The 26,411-nt window shown below is 34.8% G+C and overlaps 1 protein-coding gene across 1 annotated transcript in view; it reads right to left on the reverse strand.

Moving 5' to 3' along the window:
- PCDH11X (protocadherin 11 X-linked) overlaps positions 1 to 19,170 on the reverse strand; it is a 29,739-nt gene extending 10,569 nt beyond the window's left edge. Inside the window, exon 1 of the mRNA XM_009997169.1 lies at positions 18,596 to 19,170. Coding sequence (XP_009995471.1) covers positions 18,596 to 19,135 — 540 coding nt within the window. The 5' untranslated portion in view covers positions 19,136 to 19,170. The remainder of the gene's footprint in view (positions 1 to 18,595) is intronic.
- Positions 19,171 to 26,411: the final 7,241 nt, after the last annotated feature.

Consider the following 26,411-nt stretch of genomic DNA (forward strand, 5'->3'; position numbering starts at 1 on the left):
AAGTTATTAAACTCCTGGAGTAATTTAGTTTCTCTATTGTATGAGTCAGTGTGGAGAAGCAGAATGAAGTCAAAGATCAAGCACATCCAAAGGCAAGATAGTGGCATACACTGGAGGACCAGAACCAGTATTCAATTTCAAGGAAAAGAAGAAAAATAAAGGGACTGTTCCTCCTGTTCATGGAGGAACTCTGGACATAAACTAAAACCATTAGCATAAAACAAGAACATCATAATTGAAAAGAGGCTTGCTACGTAATTCAGGGGCTACATGGTATAGGTCATAACAGTCTAGAAGAAACATTTTTTAAAGTCATTAAAACTATTTCTTTCTTCATCATGTATTTTGTATTTGTAGTCAAAATTACAATCCCAGAAGGAAAAGACCACCTATTTTAATTTCAAAAAATATCACAGAACTACTAGATCCATTTGAAAATAACAACAAACCCCATAAACAAATATTAACAACCTAACACTTCTGGAATTGTGAAGAAATGCTACATATATTGCATAAACAGTTTCTTTTAAAATAAAGTATTGACAAAGCAGTCTAGTAAAATAAAGCTTGGAATCTAGAATTAGATTTTGTCCTCTGCTGTCCGCTCAGACAAGCGGGGATTAACAATATGAGAATTATATCTTCTCCCACCTCTCACCCTTCAGAGGAAGAAAGGATGTAAAGGCAGTTTTCCACAACTGTTATCTTCCATAAAGGCAGAGTTAGAATGCAGATCACTAAAGCTGAATGTATAGGATGACCAGAAAAAGAAAACATTGATGAAGATAATGACTAATTAGGGGTTTTTTTTGTGTGTCATACTTGTAATAATGAACAACTGCATTCAGCCTGGCTCTCACTCTCTCGCGCGCGCTTGTCTCTTGCCTGTGCTCATGTCATTGTACGTATGTTCTAAACCAACTGGAGACACTTAAGACCAAAGGGAAAGAAAATCTTCCCTGTGTGCAAGGTTTCTTATTTCTCATTACTTGGAAAAGATTTGTATACACTCTATCTTGCTACCCACCATTAAGTGAGTGCATTTATAGGTCTGACTCTATGTAAAGCTGTACTCTTTCACTGATTTGTTTTCTCAAAGCCGGAATTTGACCTTACATAAGTAGTAAGTTATTTCCTGGAAAAGAACTATTCATCCACATTTCAAAAATTACTGTGCCACTTGCACAGTATTTGTTGCAGCATTAAGTTGCAACTAGGGACATTCCAAAGTAAACTGGAACACATTTTGAAACAATAAAACAAACACAGCTTTGGCATATGAAAACATAAGCCTTGCAAATTGTTCCTAAATCAATATATAAATTTGGAAGCAATTACGTTAAATTTTAGAATGGTAATTCTATGCTGATGTCTTCATGAAGGCAGAGTGTGAGTTTCCTTTTAATCTTCAACCTGACTAGGGAGTTCTCTGCAATAAATGTCATAATTACTCAAACTATTAATTATATATATCCTATGTTTAACATAGATTTCCAGAAAAAAAAAGGTAACAGAAGCTAGAGGGAGAAAACCCACAAAGCTGTCAGCGATCTTTTCTTGCTTTATTTGTACACAATTTGACAGATGGGCACTGATTGTTTTGTCATTAGATCCCCCAACTGCAACAAACACTTTATATAGACTTTGAATACATGCAGCCAATACATGCATACCCATTTCTGACTTTCTGTAATTGTCAAGTATGAGAAAGACATTTTCTTTATAGCATAGACGTTTTCGTATAAAATAGAGTTCCCAATCACTAGCAGTAAACTACTGGAGAATTAGAAAAGAATGCAAAGATATCTTCCAAGTTAATTACTGACATGAGTTCCAAGTGTTTCTCACTATTCATTACACTCTCCTACAACTTTTTAAACTATCAAAAAAAAAATAAAAATAGTGTTACAGGACATAACACTTTGTCCTAATTCAAGCAAGCCCATTTCATGTTGTTTAAGGGTTTAGGTAGGAATATGCTGTTTTAACCAACACTTCTTCTAAGAACAGACATTTCTCTCATTCTAAACTTTAAAAAAAATTGATGATTTATAAGATTATAAATACCTAATTCTCTCCCTTATGAACAAAGAAATCTAGAGGTAAAAATCCTGAGATAAGCATGAAGAAAACCCTTCAGGATTCAATTCTTGATGTTGAAGTAAATGACTCTATCACCACTGAAACCTCAGTGAAGTGAAAATTTCCATTAGGGTCAGATTGTTATTTGGACTGAACTGTGCCTCAGTCACCACATTATTGCAGTAATTTGCCAGTTTCATTCACACTAGAAAGGGTATGACTCCAATAAGGAAAACAGAACAGACAATTTACATTTCTATAGTACCTTTAAAATTATTGATAAAAATTATCTGCTACATTATCACCTTCACCAGTCCAGAAGGCTGGGAGTGAGAAATAAAAAACATTGACTTTTTAAAATCTAAATCTTACAGTTTAAGCAATGTAACATACCTATTTGAGGCAAAGCAAGGTTATGCCCATCTCAGAGCCAGGATTAGCTTCAAGAGGCTCTGACCCTCATCACTAGGTTCTTTTTAGGGCAATAAACAACTCTGCTAGCTTTTTCAATTTTCTGAACACCCTCTTCAGTGGATTCACATACACAGCAGTAACTGAAGAAATTAAGTTAGTATTCTTGTTGAACACCCCCTACCGTATATTTACCTGATCATTTGTAATGGATCCAAATGTCCTTTTCGGAGCTGTTTTGGGCTGTCATGTAAATAAAAAAATTAAAATATTTTTTAAAAAATGTAACATTTAAATAGATTAAAAAACACATGATCAACTACACATGGACACAATGTGATAAGCTAGAAGAGTTTCTAATATTAGGGACAGGACTGCCTGTGACAAAATTCCCATAAAGTGCACTACACATAACTTGCCTGTAGACATGCATATTGCAGTATCACAGCAACTCAAATTATTCCATTACATCCATGCAGTACTGACTACCCAGACAGTGAATGAACGTTCTATCAAACCACAAATTTTAATGTGGGTTTCATTGTTGAGAGGAATGGGAAAAAGGACCATCTTCTGGTAAATACTCAAAACAGTGGCACAGTCTTGTGTTCAAAATAACTTCAGAATTTACACTCACAGATCAGTAAGTTGACAAAATGGAGTAACTTCTCAAAGAAATATAGAAGAGAAGGCATGTTGTGTTAAATAACCATACAAGCATAATAGGATGAGTCTTCAGTTCAACTGAATCTTAAAGAAAGGGCCAGACAACACATTTAACTGACTTTTCCTCATGTTCTACCGTAACTTATTTCAATGAATATTGCAACAAGCTACAAGTGCAGAACTATTTATTACATGTCAACCATCCTCCTAAAGTCACCTAGTTTTATTACTTCTAAAAATCTTACACTGCCTTAAGTCTAAAATAAGCAGATTTAGAGTGACTAAAATCAAGCAGGCCAAATACAGCAATGCTGGAAAATAAACAGAACACAAAAAAGGAAATACATAGAAAGATGAGCTTTTCTTTAGAAGGTAATCCAGTAATTCATTAATTACTTAATAATCAGACCTTGGTTGAAATGCAATCTTGTGTCCAAAGGACCCTAAAATCTTCCCATAAAGTTAAAAAAATTGTGTATGCTAGCTGCTAGTTATTTCAGTTGTAGCAAGACAGAAGTCCTCTGTGTATCTCCTGCAAAATTACAAGATAGGTCACAGCCACTGATACCTTTGCCTGTTTTTGTCAAGGTGTATGGAACTGCCCCAATACTGTGTGGTGTTACATTAGCAAAAAAACTACCACAATTTCAACTGAGACAACTGGACAGTAGTTACACAATGTATAACATTTTTAATACAAGCTGAAACTTCAACTTGCATTTTTCTTTCAGAGTTGGTACTTTGAATGTGAAAATATGAATTCCTAAAATCAAGATAAAGCCTTAAATAATAATATTCTACATAATAGGCAATAATGGATGCAAGTTCCTTCAACGGGTACATATGAGTACAATCAGATCTTCAATATCATATGTTGTGTGGCTCTAATAAAGTTCCCTTATCACTATTACATGCAGCATGTGTGACATGTTCATGCACTGTAGATGATTAAGATTCATTGGACAGCTGCCCAGTTTAAAGACTGACCATTCACATGACCTTTATCACATTACACAGTTTATGACCCAAAGGTACTTAAAGATGTTATTAACACAGATAGTTTGGGAGTGACACTACCTCAACGGAGAAAATAAAATTACAAAGGTAAGACATTTTTGTAAAACAAAGCTCAGCAAATGCAAAGTTGCTTGCATATTTGAAGCACTAGCTCTTTGTGAAAACTACTACAGACTTGTAATTTCTAGGCCAGGTTTCCTATGAGTTTTGTTTAGTTTATGGTTTTCTATCAGTATCACACACAGTTTCACATTTCCTTTGATGCAAGCCAATGGTCAGCTCTAAGTACGCTGAACTTACAGGTTCAGATCCACAGTAGAAGTAGGACTCAGAAGCTTCCAATCATGCATTACGCTAAAGTGAATTTTATTACTTAAAATCCTAAGTAGCTCCACCACTATAGAAATGTTAAGGACATAGTTTATTAGCAATGTCTATATCATGACTTGCTATTTTTCCACTTCCAATTATGAAAGCACTTCTATAAATGTAAAGCTCTGCCAAAGATTTCCTCTCTGTATATACAACCACACACAACACCTTACTCATCCTTTGAAGCAGGGAAACCAAAATGCTATTGATTAAATTAACAAAAAATAAGGATAATAATGAACCATTTCAAGCTGCAAAAGAACTGTAAAAAATAATATGGAATGAAGAAGCAGACAATGCATTGAATACTGGTTTCTGAAGAATGAAAAACCCTAGGAGGTATACCTAAACAACTACTTCCTTGGAAAACTGGCCTTAACATTACTACAAAAAGACTGAAACAATTCTAACAATTACATCACTTCGATTTCCTTAATCCTTTCCAATTATTTGTTCATTTCTGCAAAGGGTTCCTTTCAATTTTGTCATATCCTGAATACTGTCAACTTTATTTTCTAAGATAGACAGGTTTTTTCTAGCAGGAGTATTTTGGCATCCTCCTCAATTCTTAGCATCCAGTTCTCAAAACGTATTTACTAGATCAATCGTTCACATTCATTAATGAAAAACAATTAGAGATATCAAATACTACTTTTTTCATATATTTACTTTTCTGCTGCCCTCATTTCTCCAGTCTACACTCAAAACAAGCCTGCACATATGAAAACAGTCCAGATAGAATATCAGAACCACCACTTCTAGACTAGAAATTCATGAGTCTCAAATTGTTGAAAGCTCAGTAATAGCTTGGGAAAATAGGCTTGAGCTGTTCTTAAAGTCTCTTCTAAGTATCGGATACCAAGTGTTAGAGACAGCATACAAGATGAGATGAAAATAATTTTCATCCAGCAAGGCCACTCCAAGGTCAAGTCAGTATCATTTACATCACTTAGCTATAAGGAAACTGAGGCACAGAATGCAGAAGTGACTCACTCACGACTACTCTGTAGGCCAGTAACAAAACCACAATAGGCTAATCTCACAGTTCAGTGACTCCCAAAGATCACAACAGAGTACAGAACATACATTAAAAAACACTCTGAAAGCACAAAGACTAGTGGTTTAGATACCATTACACATTTTCAAGTCAGCTTTACCCTTTCAAAAAAACTGCCAAAGCAGTTTGAAAAAGACACCACTGTTGCTCATACAGCACTGCTCTAAGTAACAGAACACTTCTATCCAGACTGCTCCTATAGTCTCTCCAAAAGTTAGCAGAAAAATTGGTGATAAAAGTGATTGTTTACAGGGGTCCTAAGCATTCTAAAGAATAATCCTGCTATCCATATACCACAGCACTAAAAGCAACACCACTAGGAATAATCTGTGTCCTATTATTTTTACTCAGTCTTTGGACATATTTTTGTTCATTTTTCCTTTCATTATGAGCAAAGTGCACACTTTTACATTCTAGGATCCCATGCTCACAACCTTGAAAGAAAAAACCACCACAGAAAATTTTCAATACTTGGCAGCAACAACGAGGCTGGCAGAGATAACTTTTTTAGACTTTGAAAATAGGGACAAAGAAAGGCTGAAGACAGAAGTCTAGCTAAGATTCATATGTGAAGGTATGGAGAATAGTCTTAACATAGCACACCTCAAATCTGAACTTGTAAAAAATTAAACATCAGAAGCAGACATTAAAACACAGAGTAAATGTTTTTTTTTTTCTTTGACACTGTTAAAGTTCCAGTTAGACATTCAAATTAATTGCCAATAACTCTGAATGATGTTGGCAGTTGAAGGTTTTTTTATGAGGAAGACAACTACTGGACTACTTCAGAAGTTAAAACCCCATAAAATTAATGTACAACCTTACAGAGAACTAGGTAATCTGTAAACTTCTAGGAGTAGGATTCATGTTCTGATACTTGGCAAGCATAGTATCTTGGATGAACATGTAATTTACAAGAAACTGTAAAAGATGTGCAACATTACTGGAAAATAGCAAAGTTATATCCATCTTTATTATCTATTTGTAAGACTGACTTACAAAGTATGGTGTTCACACTTTGTGTTTACTTTCCATACAAAGGTCAATTCACCAATGCAAAGTACCAATATATTCATGCCAAAAGACTAGTGTTGAAGTTACATGGCAAACAAGATGGAACAAAACAGAAGCTCCTACTTTGTTTATACCTTTAAATGTACTACAGCAAATAGGTTTGAAGAGTCTCTGATGGAAATGAGAATTAAAATTACAGGGATGGGGTTAAAGTGAAGAAAAAGTAATTTCAAAGTGAAAAAGCCATACAATGTCCCATTCTGAAAAGTAGAGAGAGCATCCTGACTCAAAAGAAAAGGGGGAAAAACACAGAAAATGCCAATTTGCTTCATAAAGCAAAGAGAAAAAATTACAATTATTTGACTTTGGAAAACCAGCAATAACCAAAGCAGTAATACACATCACATTAATAGAGCCAGCAATTATAGCACAATGCAAGAAAAATGTATTTCAATACTGACAGATGATGACTCAAAATTCATTCCTTTTACCAGTATTTCTTTTAGTTTCTTTAAAATTGTCTAAAATGCTCTTTGCTACATGTCCCAGCATCAAAAGCTCTACGGGACTTCAGTGTTCAGACCAATTAAATTTCTGAGCTAGGGAATATAAATTACTTTGTAATAAACCTTTCTTTCAGGAATAAAAATAGCCATACTAATGCAGTCAAGTGCCACATTCCACAGTTGACACTCAATTTTAATGTATTCTTTGACAGCTAAAAGAATATAATTTTGGACTTACCTTTTTCTCCCTTTACTTCCTCTTGAAAGGAAGAAAAATATTATGCAGCGTATATTTGGGAGAAAAACAGCTAAAAGCACAGTTAAAATAATAAAACAGTATTGTGAAAGCTTATTTAATATTTTAATTGTGTACTTTCTGACCACTAAAATCAGGAAAACTGAAACTACTTCCCTATTTTCAAAACATTTCTTAAAAACTGGAGATCTTCATTGATCCCAAGAACAGAGGCTATAGAAAAGTGAACAAACGAAAATATGAAAGTTTTGTGAACATCATCCTTCACCTTTACTTTTTCTCTTCTTTACTGAACATTTTGAAAATAGCTGTACTTTTTGGATCATCCTGTGTATATGTAGAATGGCAACTATTCATAAATAACTGGATCCATAACAACTCTCGTTTCATAATAACTTTGTGAGGATTAATTTTTCTGCTTTAGTTTTAATGATAAGAAATTGAATAATGTTAAGATTTGCATGCAATCTACTGGAAACCTAATTCAAGGTTTCTCGTTATAGATACCCAAAATACAAGTAAAATTTGTATTGCTGCAGCCATGACAATAAGTAAAAGAAACAGAAAATAATCCTAACAAAATTATTCTGAAACTCGAGTTGTTACAGAGCCAAAGAACATTTACAATTTATGGAGCAACAGGGAGTAAAATTAGTTGATTAGCTTCTAGAATTTGTGATAATTACTTCATATTTGGTCAAAAATAATAGTGCTTTTTAAACACAGTATATTTCATGCTTGGATAGTGATAGCTCTTGCTGTCTTTAGCAGTAAGTTTCTTTTTCAGTAATAAATCAGTTTATTGACAAATATTAACTAAGAAAACTACAAAAAAAAATCTTTTTGATGATGCTTACTAGCTATAAACCAAAGTCAGTTTCACTAAACACAACTCATAAATAAATGATCTGAAATTCAGAAACCCATGTCAAGTCATTCTTTAAAGATAAAATAGGGGCAAAGAGAATTGCCTTTATTCATAGATTCTGACCTTGAATATATAAATATACCAGTACAATGGCAGTAAACTCTGTGGGTATTCTGAAAAAGCTCCTCTTTCCTTAGTGATGTACAAAATATGAATTTTAAAAAAACATAGATTGAGACAGTCACAAAGATCATTTGGTGCAAGCTAATTTGTTCTAAGTGCATTGTTAGCAATCTGCCAGCATAAAAGATGTCCAATATATATAAAATAGCTAAACAGTTATATAGTCTAAGCCACTTTGTTTTTTTACTGCATCTGAGAAAAAAGTTCTGAGAAGAGATGATTTGTTAGCACTGTTCTCACCCATCAGATCTGGGGAAAGATAACAGCTGGGAACCTGGAAGCAGTGTTTGATCCCTAAGTATTATGGGAGGCCCCGATTTATGCAAAGCAGGTAAGACAGATTTTCAATAGCACAGGGAAGAGCCGCAAAGAAATCTGGTGACTTATCACAGACTCAAGAACAGGCTTATGTAGTGCTCACTGGATGGCTGCAAGATCAGTTTGTGTCCTGCTGGCTGCATTTGGTAGCTCCATAAAGAAAGAAGACAAACAGCTATCAATGAAACAGTTTTAAGTACTGCTCCAGGAATGACACATTAAGCATTTATCTGTTTAAGAACCTACTAGTAAATGCAGTAGGACAGAGACATTTATGAAATGTGGATTTCCAGACTTACCAGTGAAAAACACAGTGGCACAGGATAAATCTCTACAGTTTAAGAAACTGTGAACAATCTAATGCAGTAAAGCTTCACAGTTACAAGTGAGCAAACAACTGCTACCTTGTTGGAATGGCACACAGCTTAGGGAAGTATTTAAAAAATGGCAAACAAACACATGATGAAATCTGAAGCCTCTGAAATTCTTGCAAGTTGTCTGAAAGTCATGAGAATCTAGAAGGCATTGCTGAATTTCTCAGTCTTCTCTGTTATTGAATTTTTTTTATGACAATGTAAGGCATTGAGAGCTTCTGAGGAAAGCATACAGTGGTATCACCCTCTTCACACAAATGCTTTGGTGACAAATTTGGGACTCACTTATATATATAGCTTTCAAATTTGTTCTCATCTTTAAAACTGTATATAAGGACGATACAATTATCAGGAACTGTTTTTATAATTGATAAAAAGCATTTACTCCTCAAAAGCTCTTGATTTATTTTAGACTGAAACTGAGGAGGATTTTATATCACAAGGGAAAAGTTAAAGACTCAAGCAACTTCTACTGAAATCAAATGAAGTCTTAACCAAGTGACCAGTAAATTCAATCCTGGCTTCAGTTCTAACTTTCAGAGATATCTTCCTAGAGAATTTTATTGTATGTTTTCACTTACAAAATGTTTAGCCAATATTTTTTTGCAATTAACTGGTGGGATACATATCTCATCTTCAATGATCCTTCAGCACTTTCTGAAATATATTTAACTGTGTACAATTTTCTACCTGTCTATATTCACATGCTTCATAAACCTTCACAAATCTCTCATTCTTGGAAGGCAGACTTATTTTGAACCAGTAATACTGATTTGTTTCTTTTGTCTTTGGTATCTCAGATACAGCTATCTGAAAACAAATCAGCACATAAGAAAACAAAAACCCGAGCAACTCTATTCTCCAGGTAATCATCACTAGCATCTAAACCTATAAAAAAGGGCTAGAAGAAGATTTCAGTGTACTGTTCCTTACATAAAGCCTTCCACGACCTGAAAAAAAAGCTCACTTTAATAAGTGAGCTTACTTTAAATCTCATAACACACAAATGACATATGGAAATCTCTATTTCTGCCATACATTTTACACCTGTAGTCAATTCAGATATATCCAGATTACAAATTCTGGCAACTTGTAAAGACTTTAAAAGTACTCATTAAAAAAACAAATCAAGTTTGAAAGTCAGTGTAACATGAAATAACAGTTAACTGATTTGAAATATATTAAACATTTTTCTATATATTTCTCATGGTATGGCAAACAAAAATTCACTTTTCATACGAGTATACTTCAGTGTAACTGCTCAAGAATATGACACTTTTCATTACTTCGCATGACAGTGCACATTTGCAGTTCCAATTGTGTATATATGCAAACCAAACTATCATTCTATTGAGATACATGGGGTTTCCCGTTACTGCTTTTATTGCAGTTTGCTGTTGAGAGCAACTCAAGTTTGTACTCAATGTGTTTTGGGGAGGAACTAATTGTGAAGTGTTCTCTGGTTGGTTTCAGGAGAACTAAGTAAACAAATCTCTATTCTATTATGCTCAGAAAGCATCACCGTATCTGTGCTAACTAGCATGCTGATCTGTCTGGACATCAGCAAAAGATAATATTCATGTAAGATAGATGAAGTGAAGATCTCCATTTGACAGATTTGTGCCTTCCAGCTTAAGTCTATCATCCTTCCCACACAGAGACATGCTAAGTTATATATTATTGTTTCATGACAGCTAGTGTGAAAATCAGAACCTGAAATGCAAAAAGAGACACCAACTTGTCCCTCACCCTAACTCATGGAACTCACCATGCCTGGAAGCAAGACTTTATCTTCCAGTCTTCAGTCAATCCCCTAAAGGGATGTCAGGATAATGGAACCTGTCATTTTTACAGTAATAATGCCATAAACCACACTAAAGGAGCCTTGTATCAACGAATAAGCAGCAATTACCTTGACTCTTGACTCACCACCACCAGCCAGCAGCAGAGTTTTATCTACTCAGAGACACAGCTGTACAAATAAAAACAAGGTATTTCCCCCTTTAAAATTCAGACCTCGTGATTTTTTCAAAACAACGCTCATAGATGACCACTGAAATGTCCAGATCTCTCCAAATTACTACCAAGCAAAGCTTTTATTCTACTACAAAACCTTCTCATTATGATAATATACTTCGGTATTTCTGATAATAAGAAAAATGCGTAAGGGGGTTCAGGATTTGTAAAAAGGAAAATGCTGAACTACATTCATAAAACAACAAAGATTGCCTTATGATACAAAAATTACCTAAAAATATTTTGAGGCAAGTGAGCTACGCAAACTGCAGAGGGGCTTTTTTTAACCATTAAAATTTTTGAAGTAATTAGAAAACAGTAAGAAGCAGCTATATTTCACTAGATATCCAATGATAATAACAAATGTAAGGGGTAAGAATTCTACCTGCATATAGTTATAATTTCTCCCTCAGTTCACCTTCCAAGTTTCTGTAATGACTAACAGAAAATAAGATCAAAATTGAAGTTATTTGTCCCTTTCAAATATTTGCAGGGGAGCTTTTAAAAATTTTAGAAAGTCACTTAGCACTCGTAAGGATCCCTCAAGTTTCTGTATCTCATTTTATAGCTTATTTTAGTTCATGTCATATTATCCAGAACTACCTGACCTAGACAAATGATGGTAGAAAGCCAATTACTTCTCTCCTAAACTGAAAGCTGGGTAAACTCTCTACTCCATTCTATGTGAACTACTCATTACTTCAACATCCTTAACACGGTTAGGAAACAGGTAACAAGAAAATTCTGCACATCTTTGATATTAGGATTTATTTAACATTAAGAACTTTCACGGTTTGCAATGCTACAAGACTTTTCCCCTCTCTTCTCAACACAAGGGGTTGCCTAAATGTATCCTGTCCCAAGTAATTTAATGTGTTTTAAAAAGTATTTAGCCAACACTTGCTATGCACACCTTGGAATACGCGCAAAAACAAGACAAATGCATGGGGGAAGGGAACTGTTGGATCAGCCAAACCAAGAAACAAAGCTGTTACCCAGCCTAACTGCACCTATCAGATAAAAGCCAGAGTGAAAAGAAAATCATCACCTTCTGAAAATATATTTGCTTTTCAAGAACTCATTTCTAGAGCAATGGACAGTCACTTATGAAGTTCACACTAAAACCATTATATTGAAGTTATTACTTTACTTGAAACCAACTCATCTCAAGTTTCTGCAACAAGAAGCCCCTTTGCCCAGAGTTTTACAGAGTCAGCATCTGAAACTGCACAACAGTACTAAGGACAACAGAACTTTAACAGAACTGCATAATCGATGGGAAGTGTTACATATATTTGAAGAGTTTTAGATTCTGTGAGGCTCAATATTTTGAAGAATTGAGCCTTTTTTCTAATGCCTAAACTTCCCTCTAGCTGAAGGCTAACTTTCAAATCTAGCCCTAGCTACCATATTACTACTTCATGAACAGAACAAAACAAACAGTATAAAAAAATCCTAAATTACTTGGAAAACTAAGAAAAAACTTGCAATGGCACTTCAACCTCTACAAAGGTATATTAAAGGAAGGTAAGTTTTACTAACAATTTCCGTTTGTGAAGCTGGCCATCTCCACAAGTAGTATTCCAAGTCTTCAAGGGACTGCTGAAATTCCTGTCAGTTCAGATGGTAATTATCCATGTGTCAGTGGATAAAACAAGGAGAAGAAAACACCTATGTGAAAAAAACTTAACCTATGCTATGACATTAAACAAATACACAGGTCTTTGAGCAATAATGGAGAAAGATGTTTGAGTTGCAGCCTATTGCCCACTGCTACTGTGGACACAGGAAAAAAATTACTCAGCATCGTTCAAAAGACAGCCTGTCTGTCCTAGATCGTTGTTCTCTTCTAAAGGGTAGCCAGAAGTTACCTTAGACAATCAAAAAGTCCAACCCCTCATATTTATTAGAAGACAGTAGAGGGTGATCTTAGAGCTTGACTTGAGTGCAACTCCAGAGCTCCCTATTACCTTCGCCATCTATGCTAGTGCATGAAATGAGAAAGATCCAGGACTGTTCTGCAAGTGTATGAACTATAAACCATATGAGCCATTGCAGTGAAGACAAATTAACCCATCTGCAATATTATGCTGAACGAAATCCCTATGCTAATTCATTTAAGGGACTGAGGTATGAAATACAAGTCATTACCAAATCCAAGCAGAAACTGAGAATCTTAAACTAAGCTACATGACAGTGAAAAGAAAAAAAACCCACCCTAATTCTTTTTTCACATAATTAATTTCACCATGTATTTAAGCACTGTCAAATAGGATTTCTTTAACAACACCATTATTTCTCTGGTTTAGATTCAAATACCTAAGTACTATTGTTACCTGAGATATCAATATACATATAAGTGATTATCGCTTTAGTGCCAGTTAGTCTTGAAATATCACTAGCCTTTCTCCAATGAAAATAACTGAAAAGTTCCTGTCAACATCTTACCAGGAAGTCAAGATATTTCCTATCTTAATTAGGCCTTTTCCTGAGTATAAAGTCTGTAAAATGAAGATTCCTGGGATCTTGAATAGCCATCTTTTACAATTCAGCCATATGACTCTTACAAAATTATTAGAAAGGATTGCTAATAAAAGAGAAATTAGAAAGTGCAAAAAGACTTTGCTAGTAGTAGGTTGCCATAAATTTGCAAAGGATTTTTGATAACAGGACAGTAATGAAGCTAAAATTTACCTAATCTTATTAGTGTCTAACAGCACTATTCAGTAAGACCTGACAATATTAATAAATGTCCATTTACAAAATGGCTTTATCTTGGCTGTTTTGTCACATAAGGCAGATATTCCTAACTAACCATCCAGGCTTTCTGTGACCTAATTTAAAGGGCCAATATACCACTTCAGTGTCCTCTCCTGCCACCAAACCATACACAGAAGAATTTAATAATTTCCCTGTGATTAGCTGTGGGATCCTCCCTCATTCAAACACTGTTTGAGAGCACAAGTGATGGCTCCTGCTTCCACTTAAAGTAATGAAAGCATAAGAAAACAGAAATGAGAGGGTCAATCAGTTCATGCTTGGGACTGTTCATTTCTTTGACTATCAAACTTGTACCACTGCTTATAGTATGTTTCTCAACAATGAATTCACTCATCTTATTTTCTGGTTTTGATTTAACTATAAATCTAGTATCTCTCTATAATTTTGATTCAACTACCTTCCTAACTTTCATTTTCCACAAAACACATCTCCTTTCATTCTTGATTTTCTCAGATGGACATGAGTTCCTTCATCCAGAACTACTAGTTGCAAGAACAGGCTTGAAATATGATGAAGTTTCGTGAACTCCATTTTCCATCAGTGATGGAATTGATAACTGTATCTAAAAGGGGAAAGCTTCTATTGAAAGACACCACAAGAGATGATCTACAATAGCAAGAGGCAACTCTCCTTGGAGACAAGACTGATGTGTTTTGAGACTGAGTAAGAATTTATTTTGTCAGATTACAGAGGTATGAACTGACAGCTACAAAAAGATTATTATATTATTCTAAAAGGAATGCACCAGCTGCTTCCGATGATAAGTAAATACAGGTAAATTACTTTAATAGGTAAGAGTAATGGAACTGTAACAGTAACATCCATTTAATTTTCCCCAAACTGCGACAGATTAGAGCAACAATCTATTAGCACAAAGGATTAGCTGACAGAAGAAAATGCTCCAGCAGGAGCAGAGCTATGCTTTCACTTCAGCCCACCACTAATTGGGCATTGTTGTGCCGATGTAACACTTAGTGTACACAGTATACCTGGTTGACAAGAAATGCTAAGTAATCAATAACAATAATGTAATTTAAAACATACACTTTTACTAATCCTTTTGGAAGTATGCAGGTGACTCTCCATTACAGTGATTTGAGCTGAAAACCTGCTCTGAAACAGCTCCCTTTTATGTAATCAACAACAGCATGTAAGTATTTTAAACACTTTGGTGGTATTAGCAGACACAATGTACATTAATGCCCTGAAGAGGGCAAAGACCTGCAGGCCTAGTTGCCTGCAGGGGTTAAACCAGAAAATTAGTACTTGCAGATTAATCCTTAATCAGAAGTCACTGCTTACTCATATTCCAATTTAAATTTGCTTTTGCAAATTTTGCTTTTGCTATTCTTATACAGGAATAGCTTTTTTACAATGCTTTGTTTTCTTCTATTTTAAAAAGATTTTTTGAAAGATGCATGAGAGTAAAACAAAATGAAAGTCTGTCATATAGTTAGAAGATTGTATATTATCTACTTAGCAAAAGAAACTTAATACAAAAATTATAAGTAGCCTTTTTCCTTCATACTTGGAGAGGGGCAGTAAGGTAAGGGTAAAGAAGTGAGGAAATATTCCATCGCATGAACATTACCTTCCCAATAAGATATTAAGTTGATGAAAATGTGTTAAAGACCTACATATTATTTGGCTGAGTTTGTAGTGAGTTTACTTTTTTTCACAATTTATTATGGAAAAAATCTTTAGCTTCTGCCAAAATAGGCCTGGCTTCACAGAGACAACAACCGCATTTCAGCTTAACTTTTGCAAAAAGTGAAATATAACTGAAAAACTTCCTCTTCATTGCACAGCTTGTCAGTTTTCTATTGTTCTCTCTAAAATATTAAGAAATATTCCACTCTGTTGCTGCATGCATACTAAAGCACCAGCCTTTGTACTTCTACAAAATTACTTGCATACCTTATAACCTCCCACTCCTCTGCCATCCTCCAAATATGCTGCCCTGCCCATCATCTTCACATCTGTTGTGTCCCAAAATGCCCTATCAGCCTATCAGGAGTCTCATGTGCTGCAGTTTCCTCACTACTCTGTCAACACACATGAAAAGCCAGAAGACAGTAGAATCTTCACAGAATGCCCTACAGAACAGCATAGGATAACACACAAGAGCATTTGGATGAAAAAGGCAAGCAACATCATCTTTATCTGCTTGCCTCCCCTCCCTTCTAGGTTTTCACTGTGTTGCCCAGCAAAGAACTTTCAAACACCACTACTCTTTCCTTGTCATCTCCCTACTCTTCATCACTGACAGATAGATCATTGTGTACACTACATTCCCTGCCTGGTCACCAGAACCCTTCATCTCTCCTAGTTGTTCCTCCCTCTTCTTATATGATCACTTTGGGTATTAATACTGTTAATACTACTAATGCAATAACACCTGGATGTTAATGCTCCAAACCATGTCTGAATGTCATACACTGCTTCTTGGTTTTACAGATACTTTCCAAGGTATGTGAAAATGCTGACTTATTTAAAGGTAGCTGACCCATAAATTAAAAAGTACCTAACAAGCTGGCACACAAGAGAAAAATGCAATTAATTAATATAATAGATTTATCTTTTGGACTAAGATTTTACAAATTATTTTTATAGCAGCACATCTAGCACAAAAATTCAGAACTTGCAGTCCACATCCGTTTATGTTAGTCCATATCACCCAATTTCCCTCATGTGGGAAAAGCACTCTTTCAGAGACACTTGAATCACAATGTAACTGTTTTTATTTTCTTCCCCTAATGCAAATACCAAATTATTAATACCTGTTTTAAAGGTTATTTGCACAACTCTTGGTGAAACCTGGGGCTCTGGCAGACATCTCACATTACACCTTTAGACAAGACCTACACTACTTTTGGTATAGCTGTGGCTTGTATTTTAGATGTATCAGTGGTGTGATACAGATATGTTATCATTCTGCTGATCTGTTACATTCTGCTTCTGAACACACAGTCCAAAAATAAACTCACAAGACTGCTATTGTAGTGATCTGAACTGCTGCTCACTCAATCCCAGGACTTTCTGATTTTGCTGTTTTCTATTTTTGTTCCTTTTACTAGAAAAACAGCACATTAGCTAATACTTCTCTATTCAGAACATGTATTATTTTGCCACATTTTGTCTGTAGCCCTTGGTGTTGGTTTTGGTTTTTTTGTTTTTTATTTCCTACTGCTACTGTTATTTAATATGCTACTTTTCATTTTCATTTAAAATGCCAAAAAAAGACTGCACTCAAATCAACTTGCTTCTGGTTAGCTATCTAAGAAAACCAAAAATCATGCTCACACATAGATCTGTCTGGTCTCAGCACAACCTAGGAGTTTTAAAGTTTAAATAAATCTTACTACAAAGACCTCGAACTTGGTATTAAGTTCTTGAAAAGTGTTAAATTTCTAGGCAATCAAGAGCAGATAAGACAGACATGTGGGTTTGGGGTTTTTTTTAGATAAATAACCAGCAGTGTCTAGTGGGATGTGATTTGCTGAAATAGATCTGTATGTCTTTGTCACTACTTAGTACCCATACCATTACAACTACTTCAGGTTGCAAGCAATTTAGAACTGCGAAATAAGGTAGCTAATTTTTTTAAATTAAATTACCAGTAAATACCGGTGAATATTAGCTATCAAGTCAATCAAACAATATATTGTCTTACCTAGTTTATATTCTTCCAGTCAATAACAAGGATGTCAGATTGGCTGCTGTGCAGTCTAATCACCCAATAGCTCCCTATTCCAAATCAAGGGAAATGAAGAAATGCCCTTCCTCCCACATAACCAAAGAAACATAGAATGGATCAGGTTGGAAGGGATGTTAAAGATATGTGCAAGTATCTCTATCAAATACCTAGTTCCAACATTCCTGCACAGGCAGGGACAACAACCCAACAGGTTTAGAGGAAGTTTCTTTCCTGTTCTAAACTATCGACTTAAGTAAACTCAAATGAAAGCAATCTTTTACTTGGCAAGCACAGGTTCTGGAACACCACATGTGAAAGTGTTATTCTTTTGTTCCCTAATTGCACTTCTCCTGTCATTTGCTACAAAGGGTAAAAGAAGCAAGAATACAAAATATCCACACTTACAAGGCCACAGACACAACTATCCTTGCAGTGACTTTCTTGAACTTTCTCCTGCCCAGAGATTACACTGCCCAAACATTATGAAACTGATTTGATAAACAGATTTTTCATTCTGGAATAATTCACTGGCATAGAGATGAGCATCACACCATGATCTTCCAGGCTAAGTTCTACTGCACAAATCTAGCAGTCATGAAAGAGGGAGACATAAACAAAATGCAAAATATTGTTGCACTTGGCACTGTCATGTCAGTAGCAGTAAGGACATACCTTTAATGGTCTAAGGAGACTGTTAGCCAAAGTATATAAGCAATTTGGATACTGGTGGAGAGTTCACAAAGACATGCATGCTCCATCATACTACTACACAGATAGATATAAATAGCTTTCCACGAAGTGAAGATATTATGCACTAGAATGCACTCAGAGGTATACATTAACATTTCAAGATAGGTATTTGCAGTCCCATTACTATCATACACAGCTTCATATTTATAATGGGTTGATGAGGACTGGCAACATTAGTGGAAAGACAGTAACACAGAAGACAACACAGAAAAATGGAAGAAACCCACCTTAAGGAGTTCATAATGTTGAATACCATTCACACCAATGTCTGGATCAACGGCAGATGGGACAGAATAACGAGAATTAATTGCTGTGTTTTCAGGGATAGAGATGTTAATAACTGTTGAGGGGAAGAGGGGGGCATTGTCATTTATATCCTCTATTAGGAATCTGATCTTGACAAGTCTGAATACTTCATCAGGCAAAACAGCAACCTCCACCTCATAAAAGCAGCGATTCTCACTAAGGATGCCAGAGCACAGCTTCTCTCGGTCTATGCGGTTTGCAGTTGTGAATATCTCACCAGTGTTCTCCTCCACCCGTACTAACGGTACATCCCCAGTCTTATACACAAGCTTGAACTGTAGTGGTGAGGAAAGGGGCACATCTGGGTCCAGCGTTAGGTTAAGATCCTTGAGCAAATTGCCAATGAGGACATTTTCAGGCAGTTCTTCCCGCACGGTATAATTCTTCTCCTGTGCGCCAGATTGAAATACAATACAGGCTAATGAGACTGCCAAGAGGTAGGTTCCAGACAGCAAGTCCATCTCCAGAATGACTAATAAGTATTTGTGTAGAACACCAAGAGTAGCTGTAAAGAAGAAAGAAAAGAGTCTTAAAATTTTACAGAATAGTGTTCTTAAAGTGATGGAGACATGAAAGGAGTCTCTCTCCTATAGCAAATAACCTGATCTGTTTGAAAACACTATTAAGGAAGTGATGTTTGACTTACCAATCCTTCATAAGGTCTGTAACATTTCTTGCACAAATTTTTACTTAAAACTGTTACTAAACACTGAGATTTACTAAAGACTTTGTATTCAACTCTTAGAACTGCATGAATGAATGAATAAAAACCCCTCTTCCAACACTAAATTCTCCTCTGTTCCTAAAGAAAACCCCTTGCTTTGAGCCGTCTGCCACATTTTTCTTGGCATACCAAAAAAACAAGGACAAATTTGGTAAGAATTTTGCAAGCAACCATCTGCTGAGAACATCATCTTTTTTATATACCTCTTGCTCAGAGGTAGAAAACCAAGAACACCCAAGTTTTGTACTGAAAAAAACAAGTAATATTTGTTAACAAAGAAATCTGGCTATTGTTAATACAGAAACTTAAAATGGCAAGGCTAGGTTAACCTGTGGGAGTCCAGTGAACTTCAGTGAAGAATGGGTGGCCATCTGTTAGACAGATGACACTGACAGAGACACTAACAGCAGTCCCTTTCTTTAAGATAACAAGATCTGATTTGATCTTTGGAAGTAAACAAATACTAGCATTCAATTAATTGAAATTTGGATTATGTGTCTAAATCCACAACAGTAGTGCACAAATTTCAACACAGCAGTAGAACAACAAAACAATGAAAATTCTGATGAAGAACTAAAGCTAGAAGAATTTTCCCAGTAGGAAGGATAAACTTGTAACCCTCTTAGTTCTCCAACTACCCACCATATTGCCCAATAATCCCCATTTGGATGCTTCTCCTTAAACTCCAAAGCAGTTGAGATTTCTTTTGCTATCTTGGATTTTACAGGATAAAAAAAAAAGGAAAGAAAAAATACTCGGCAGCAATAATTTGCCTTCTATTATGTGACAACACTTAATATTGCCCCTGGAGAATGAACTGTAAGAAATTTTGCGTAATTTTAAATCTCGTTGATGTCTGGTCATATATGAGCTAAGTACTCTGAGTGGGATACAGATTTTTTTTTCTGGGCTAAAGAAAATAAAACTTTACACTTATCAACCTAGTTGCTCAATTAAATAAAAACTCCTCTCAAGACAGAAGCAGAATGGGATGACTTAAAGGTGCATACAGGTAACTATATACCTACAGCTGAGAGTTTCTAGACAAAAGCAAACTATTTAACTCCTAGTACAGAATATGCTTTGCATAACTGTGCCCTTTCAGAATTTGGAATAATCTAAGATAGCATTTCTGTAAGCATTCAGTAATGTAGATATTCAAGAGTTCCACCTAAATGCTTTTTTTTTTTTTTTATGAAGCTTTACTGCCTACTAGCTTAGTACGTTTCAAATGTACCTATACTAACTCATCGTCATGCTTATCATTGTGCAAGTAAAAATGCAATTTTTTTTCCCCTGCCTTTTCTGATTTTATTCTCCCTGTCATCACATAGATTGATTTACTCTTGCAGATCAAGTTGCAGTGGTTGAAGAAATTACTGAAGCCAGTAATTGTTTTCACCCGTCAGATACTGCACTTCAGCAGTACCACTTTCAGGGTAATTTAAATTAAAACATTTGACTCTGCAGTGAAACAGCTTAGGAACGCGTAAGATTGCTATTCTGTTTCAAGCCTTCAAACTTCTTCTGATGGGAAGTAAGTAATAGATAAAGGACATTCCAGCTATATCTGCAAGGTGTATCTTTCCACGTCCACATGATTTATCTGTAAAGCATTTTCTGCCTTTATAATTATACAAAAGGAGCACTATGAAATAATCCCATCCTGTAAGTCTTCACTTATGAAAAAAGGTATTGCTCACTGGAGTAATTCAATTAACCTGAATGAGATTGCTGACATGGGTGAGAACCGGATATGCAGTTGTGGCATAGCTACTGCATTACCTGTAGTATTTTACTAATTCAGTGACTTATGAGTACTTTAGTAACTCAGTATGCTAAGACACAGTACAACACTGAACAGGCATTCAGGAATGATGAAACAGTGTACCGTAAGCATCCTTTTTTTTAATCCATTATAATATTAAACTAAATATGTAAATAAAGAAACCATCAGCAGATACTCATTTTCATTAATAGTAACATTACAGTAGCAGCATGAGTTTAATGAAAGCAATGTGGTGTACAAATACATTAGCTTAACTACTATGATTTACTAACTGTCTAATATTTTTGTAACTACATCTTCAACAATTGTCACCCCACTGAAGTAATTGCCCATGTACAGTCAACTTGGAGAAAGCTCTCATTTCAGGAAAGTATATTTTTGTATCAACTATTATTTAAACAAATATATTTACATTGGCTCCATGCAAAACACTAATAAAAACGTATGGGTTACATTGAGGAGCTGATATTTAAATATTCCCCTCAAGACAAAATTTCTAAATGGTAGCATGTTCTGTGTGTACTAGAAAGCACTATTATGTCACTTTTTCTTCTCTACTAGAGACAAAACAAGGAAGAAATAAAAATTTGAGGGGAAGAAATACAATTTGGAAAAAATCCAAACAAATATAAACCAAATTCCAGTTTCAAGCCCATATTCTTCTGTGACAATTATTGATGTAAAGTTTGCCTATAAATAATACAATACAGTAATGCATATGCATCTTTCAAATAAATTATCTTACACTATAAAAATTCCTTTGATTAGTAACAAGGTTAGTAATGCTACACTGCACCTCTCTCCATAGTTTTGAAGATACAGTAATAAGACTACCTGCTCCATCAATTACTGGTGTAAGTAGAAATACTGATTTGTGATTAAATGAATAGAGAAAATAATAACACTTCAAATCTTTAACCTCTAACAATGTAACTGTCACTCAGAACTCCTGATTATTTCCAGTAAAATAGATGCTTAGAACTTAGAAAATCCAAACCCTGAATTTTTAGGAAAGGAAACCTGGTGTTCTGTTACTAAAATCTATCAAAACTCCAGTGTTTTGTTCTATGCAATATAAACTAAGTGCACTAGAACAAATTTCCCATAGAAAACATTCTATTCTGGTCTGGTCTACTAACTGAAAGTATTGAAGTTTTGAGGTATTGAAAACTAGCTATAATTTCTATTACAGCATAATCACTAGAAACAAAATATTGTAAAGTTTAACAGGATTACTGCAATACTTCTAAGTAATTTGAGGATGAGTACAAAAATCAGTCAAAATAATTAAACACTTACCTGCATCAGTTGTGAAAATTGTGGCAACATAAGTAGATTATTCACATTAGAAATAACTGACAAGAATTCCTGTAACGCCAGTTATAAATGCAGTGGAGTGGCTAGGGACTGTAAATTAACTCAGAGTGGTTTGATAGGAAAACTGGGGTGGAACTTCTTACCATTGCATTGCTATGCTTATTTTATTTACTTATTTTTAAATAAAGTTAAGTTTGAACCATTCTATTAAATATTTTTATATCACATTAAAGAAAATGCATTAAAACATGAAAACAACAGGACACCGCTGTTATAAACCATGTAAGAGAAATGCTAGCATGACTTTTTGAGATCTCTTTTACTGTCGTAGATTTTCCATAACAACTAAATGGGATAGACACCCAAGAGGTCTTGTTTTGAGTTTTAATTGAGAACTGCTCTGAAGTGGAAAAGCAACCAACAATGACTTGCAATTCTTGAACTTCTGTAGAATAGAGTTTATAACTGACCTTTCTAAACATTTCCAGGAACAGTTTTGAACTATTAAGAACTTTTCTAGTGCTGTAGAACTTCAAGCGGAAAAAACCCACAATTATTCAAGTTTTCTGCTTAGACATGGAGTGGAACATCTTATGCCATGGGGAAAGTGTTGTTCTTTAAGCAACCTATTTATAAAGTCATAAACTGTGTGTTGCCCGTCATTCATACCACAGCACTTATAGCAATACTATGGCAACAGCAATGTAAAGCAAAAGAGCATGAAGTACTTTCTGGCAACCAAGGATAATCCTGAAAGACAGTTACGAAATCACAATTTCTAATGACATACGATATTTAATGGCTTTTGTATTTGTTTACATATCATAAATATGCATACCACAAAATGATAACATAATATAAATTCAAATCCAAGAATGAAAGGAACGGCTAAAGAAACTGCAAATAGAAGTGGCAGTCAGAAAAAACTGGACATTAAAAGAAATTCCCAAAAGAGAGCATGGAAATGGCAACAGATGGTGGAAAACGTTAAGAGATTAACTAAGACAAGATAAAAATATAATAAGGAAAAAAGGAAAGGAACTGGGCAGAAAGGCAGTCACAGCACAGTGTGTGGAAATAAGCTTTCTTGATGACAGCAGTATAAAGGCAAAAAAAGTACAGAAGGCTAAATAGAGTAGGCCAACTCCAAAGGACCTTTCATAAGCTCCAGCTTTTACTAACACTTGTAAGGTGGTAAAATGAAATTAAGGACTAAAGTTGATTAACAGAAGGTAACATTAAGCTTGCCAAGCCATTTTACCATCTTTCAAAAGAATACATTGATGTCTATGCTACTGACTTCTGTAACTAGTAAGGATGCATTTATTTCCTACAGATGGACAACATGAAGAGTAGTAGGAGAAAAAACAATGAGACTTACTCTCTTTCATCCGAATAGCTATGCACTTAATTACACCTGCTTTTTTGTCCAATATAAAAAATATTAATGGCATAATTTAACTATTATCATTGTTCATTATCTTCATTTAGCAGCTGTCAAGTCATACCTTGAAAAGTAGATAGGATATGAAGATCTTTACCTAATATAGTATGATGTGAAGGTAGAATCTAAATCTGTTCTTTATACACAAGGCTTTACCTGGTCCCATCTGAGTCTGAATTCCTGTAGCTTATTACAGGGTTTGACTGCTATTTTTCACTTTAGAAGATCAGGGAAAAGTGATAAATGCAGTAAAGAGTCCAAGTGTCCACTTCAGATTAAAAAGTAAAACTACTTATTGATGCCTGACTTCAAATTCTACTTAAAGCAGGAATACACACACTGTGGTAGTATTTCGTAACTGCTCCATCGCTTTAGAAAAGAAGTCTTCTTAAAATTTAGAAATACTACATTAAAGCCCAACACTACATCAATATCCAGATACTGAAAATGTAATGGAGGAAAAAAAAAATGAAAATACAACTCCCATTCTTATATTCGTATTCTGATTCTATTTTAATCACATGGATGAATTTCACTAGTATACCACACTTTTTCAACTTTTTTTTCCCCTTTATTTGCAGCAAATCCACCATGGACTCCCTAAATATGAGTATTTAAATACCTGTGTTAAAACGTGTTTTCAGAACAAAAGATCCCCATGACAGGGGCTGTATTTGTCAGTCAACAGAATGCTTATCACACTATTTAACTGAAGAGCGAGCTATTTGCAGCTACTCCCGTTCATAAGGACTCCCTCTAAAGTATTCATTGATAATTAAGCAGTTCTATGCAATATGTCAGAAGCTTTAAATTTCAGAGTCACGTTAGTATGGGTTTCAACCTTATCCTGTAGGCTTCAGCTGCTCGACTGTTACCTAGGATCTTTCTGGTACTGCAGATTTTTAGTGTTGGGTGTTTTGGCTGGGGTTTGTTTGGGTTTTTTTTTGCTGTAAGTCATTAACATAGCTGAACACAACAAGGTCTATCCTTTGTCTTCACACATACCATGTCTCATTAAAGGAACAGGCAGGTTAACTTTTTTCTAAATACAGAAATTTTACTGTTATTTCTTACAATTTTTCTTGACAATAAGAAACACCACTAAGATGCGTCTTAACAGGAATCACCCTCATTTATTTTTTAATGTCAGGCACAAAAAAATTAACAACTTGAACTCATTTTCATACTATAATGTTTCAAACAAATTATTTTGCAATCATCAATATTTATCCACAGAACCCACTCCCTACATAGTACATTTTATGGTTCTATTCAAACAAACAGACCTACCTCAAAGAGCAACTGATGATTTGTTATATTAGTAAGGCTTTCAAATTCATTCCTTCATATGATTTTACTCTAAATCCACTAAGGGACTGATTTATTCTTTGATCTATTTTTTATTAGTGTAATGGTACTGACTTCAATGAGGTTTCTTTAATTTTATTTTTTCCAGTGATGAACAAAATGAAACTGGAAAATCTTATCACCATGAGAAAACATCACCCAATCCCCATTTAAGTCAACAAAAGAATTAATTGTGAGCCACAACTTGCTTACATTTGCATACTCTCCTGATTCAGTCTTCACTGCATTAGAAATGGAGTATTTTTAGGCTGGTTTTGTTTGTTTGAATTTTCCATCATAGGGAAAAAAATACTCTTCACTTCTAGAAATAAAATGGTAATGATAAAGTGGGAGATTCTTGCAGCCAAATGAAGAAGCAGCCAACATGTGGAAAATAAACAACTGATAAATTCTTAGCGAAACAGAATTCTATATTCCTGATATTAATCTGCAACTAATAGACAGAGTGCTCATTGGAACAAGATGCTGTAAACAGTGAACAGAACTATAAATACACAAAAGGCACTGACCATGTTGAATGTACAAATTGAACTCAATCACATTGATATATGGTATGAAGAGTAATTTCTTCTAATTGTTTCAAATGAATCCCTGTAAAGTTGAAGTCTTTTTTTACTAAAATAGTAAGTATAGCCCATGTCCAGAAAAAAGCATCTAGCCACCTCTCAGCAAACATTTTTTAAATATCCTGTAACTGATTTTAGAAGACTGTAGTATCAAATTTATCGATATACAGGTAACACTGGGAAACAAGATAGCCCTGCTACTAGCAGTGAAACAGCTTTGCACAAGAACTGCACAAAAAGCCCAGGGCTGAGAACAGCAATCTCGGAAAAAAAAAAAAGATGAAAAATCTCCCTAATAACCATGGTTATTCGCATTTTCTTAGAAGGATCATTGAGATACCTAAACAAACAACACCAACACCACCACGCACAAGACACAAACCCTCTATAAAGCTGCTGAATGTTACAACTCCAAAGCTAATAAATACTGCTCTACAAATTCAAATATATAGTCACTAAGATTTTATGACTTTGCAAAAACTACAAAAAAATCCAGTTATCAATAGAATGATTCAATTATGTTATTTTC

This window comes from Chaetura pelagica, unplaced genomic scaffold (genome assembly GCF_000747805.2).
Source record: "Chaetura pelagica isolate M959 unplaced genomic scaffold, ChaPel_1.0 scaffold344, whole genome shotgun sequence".
NCBI lineage: Eukaryota > Metazoa > Chordata > Aves > Apodiformes > Apodidae > Chaetura > Chaetura pelagica.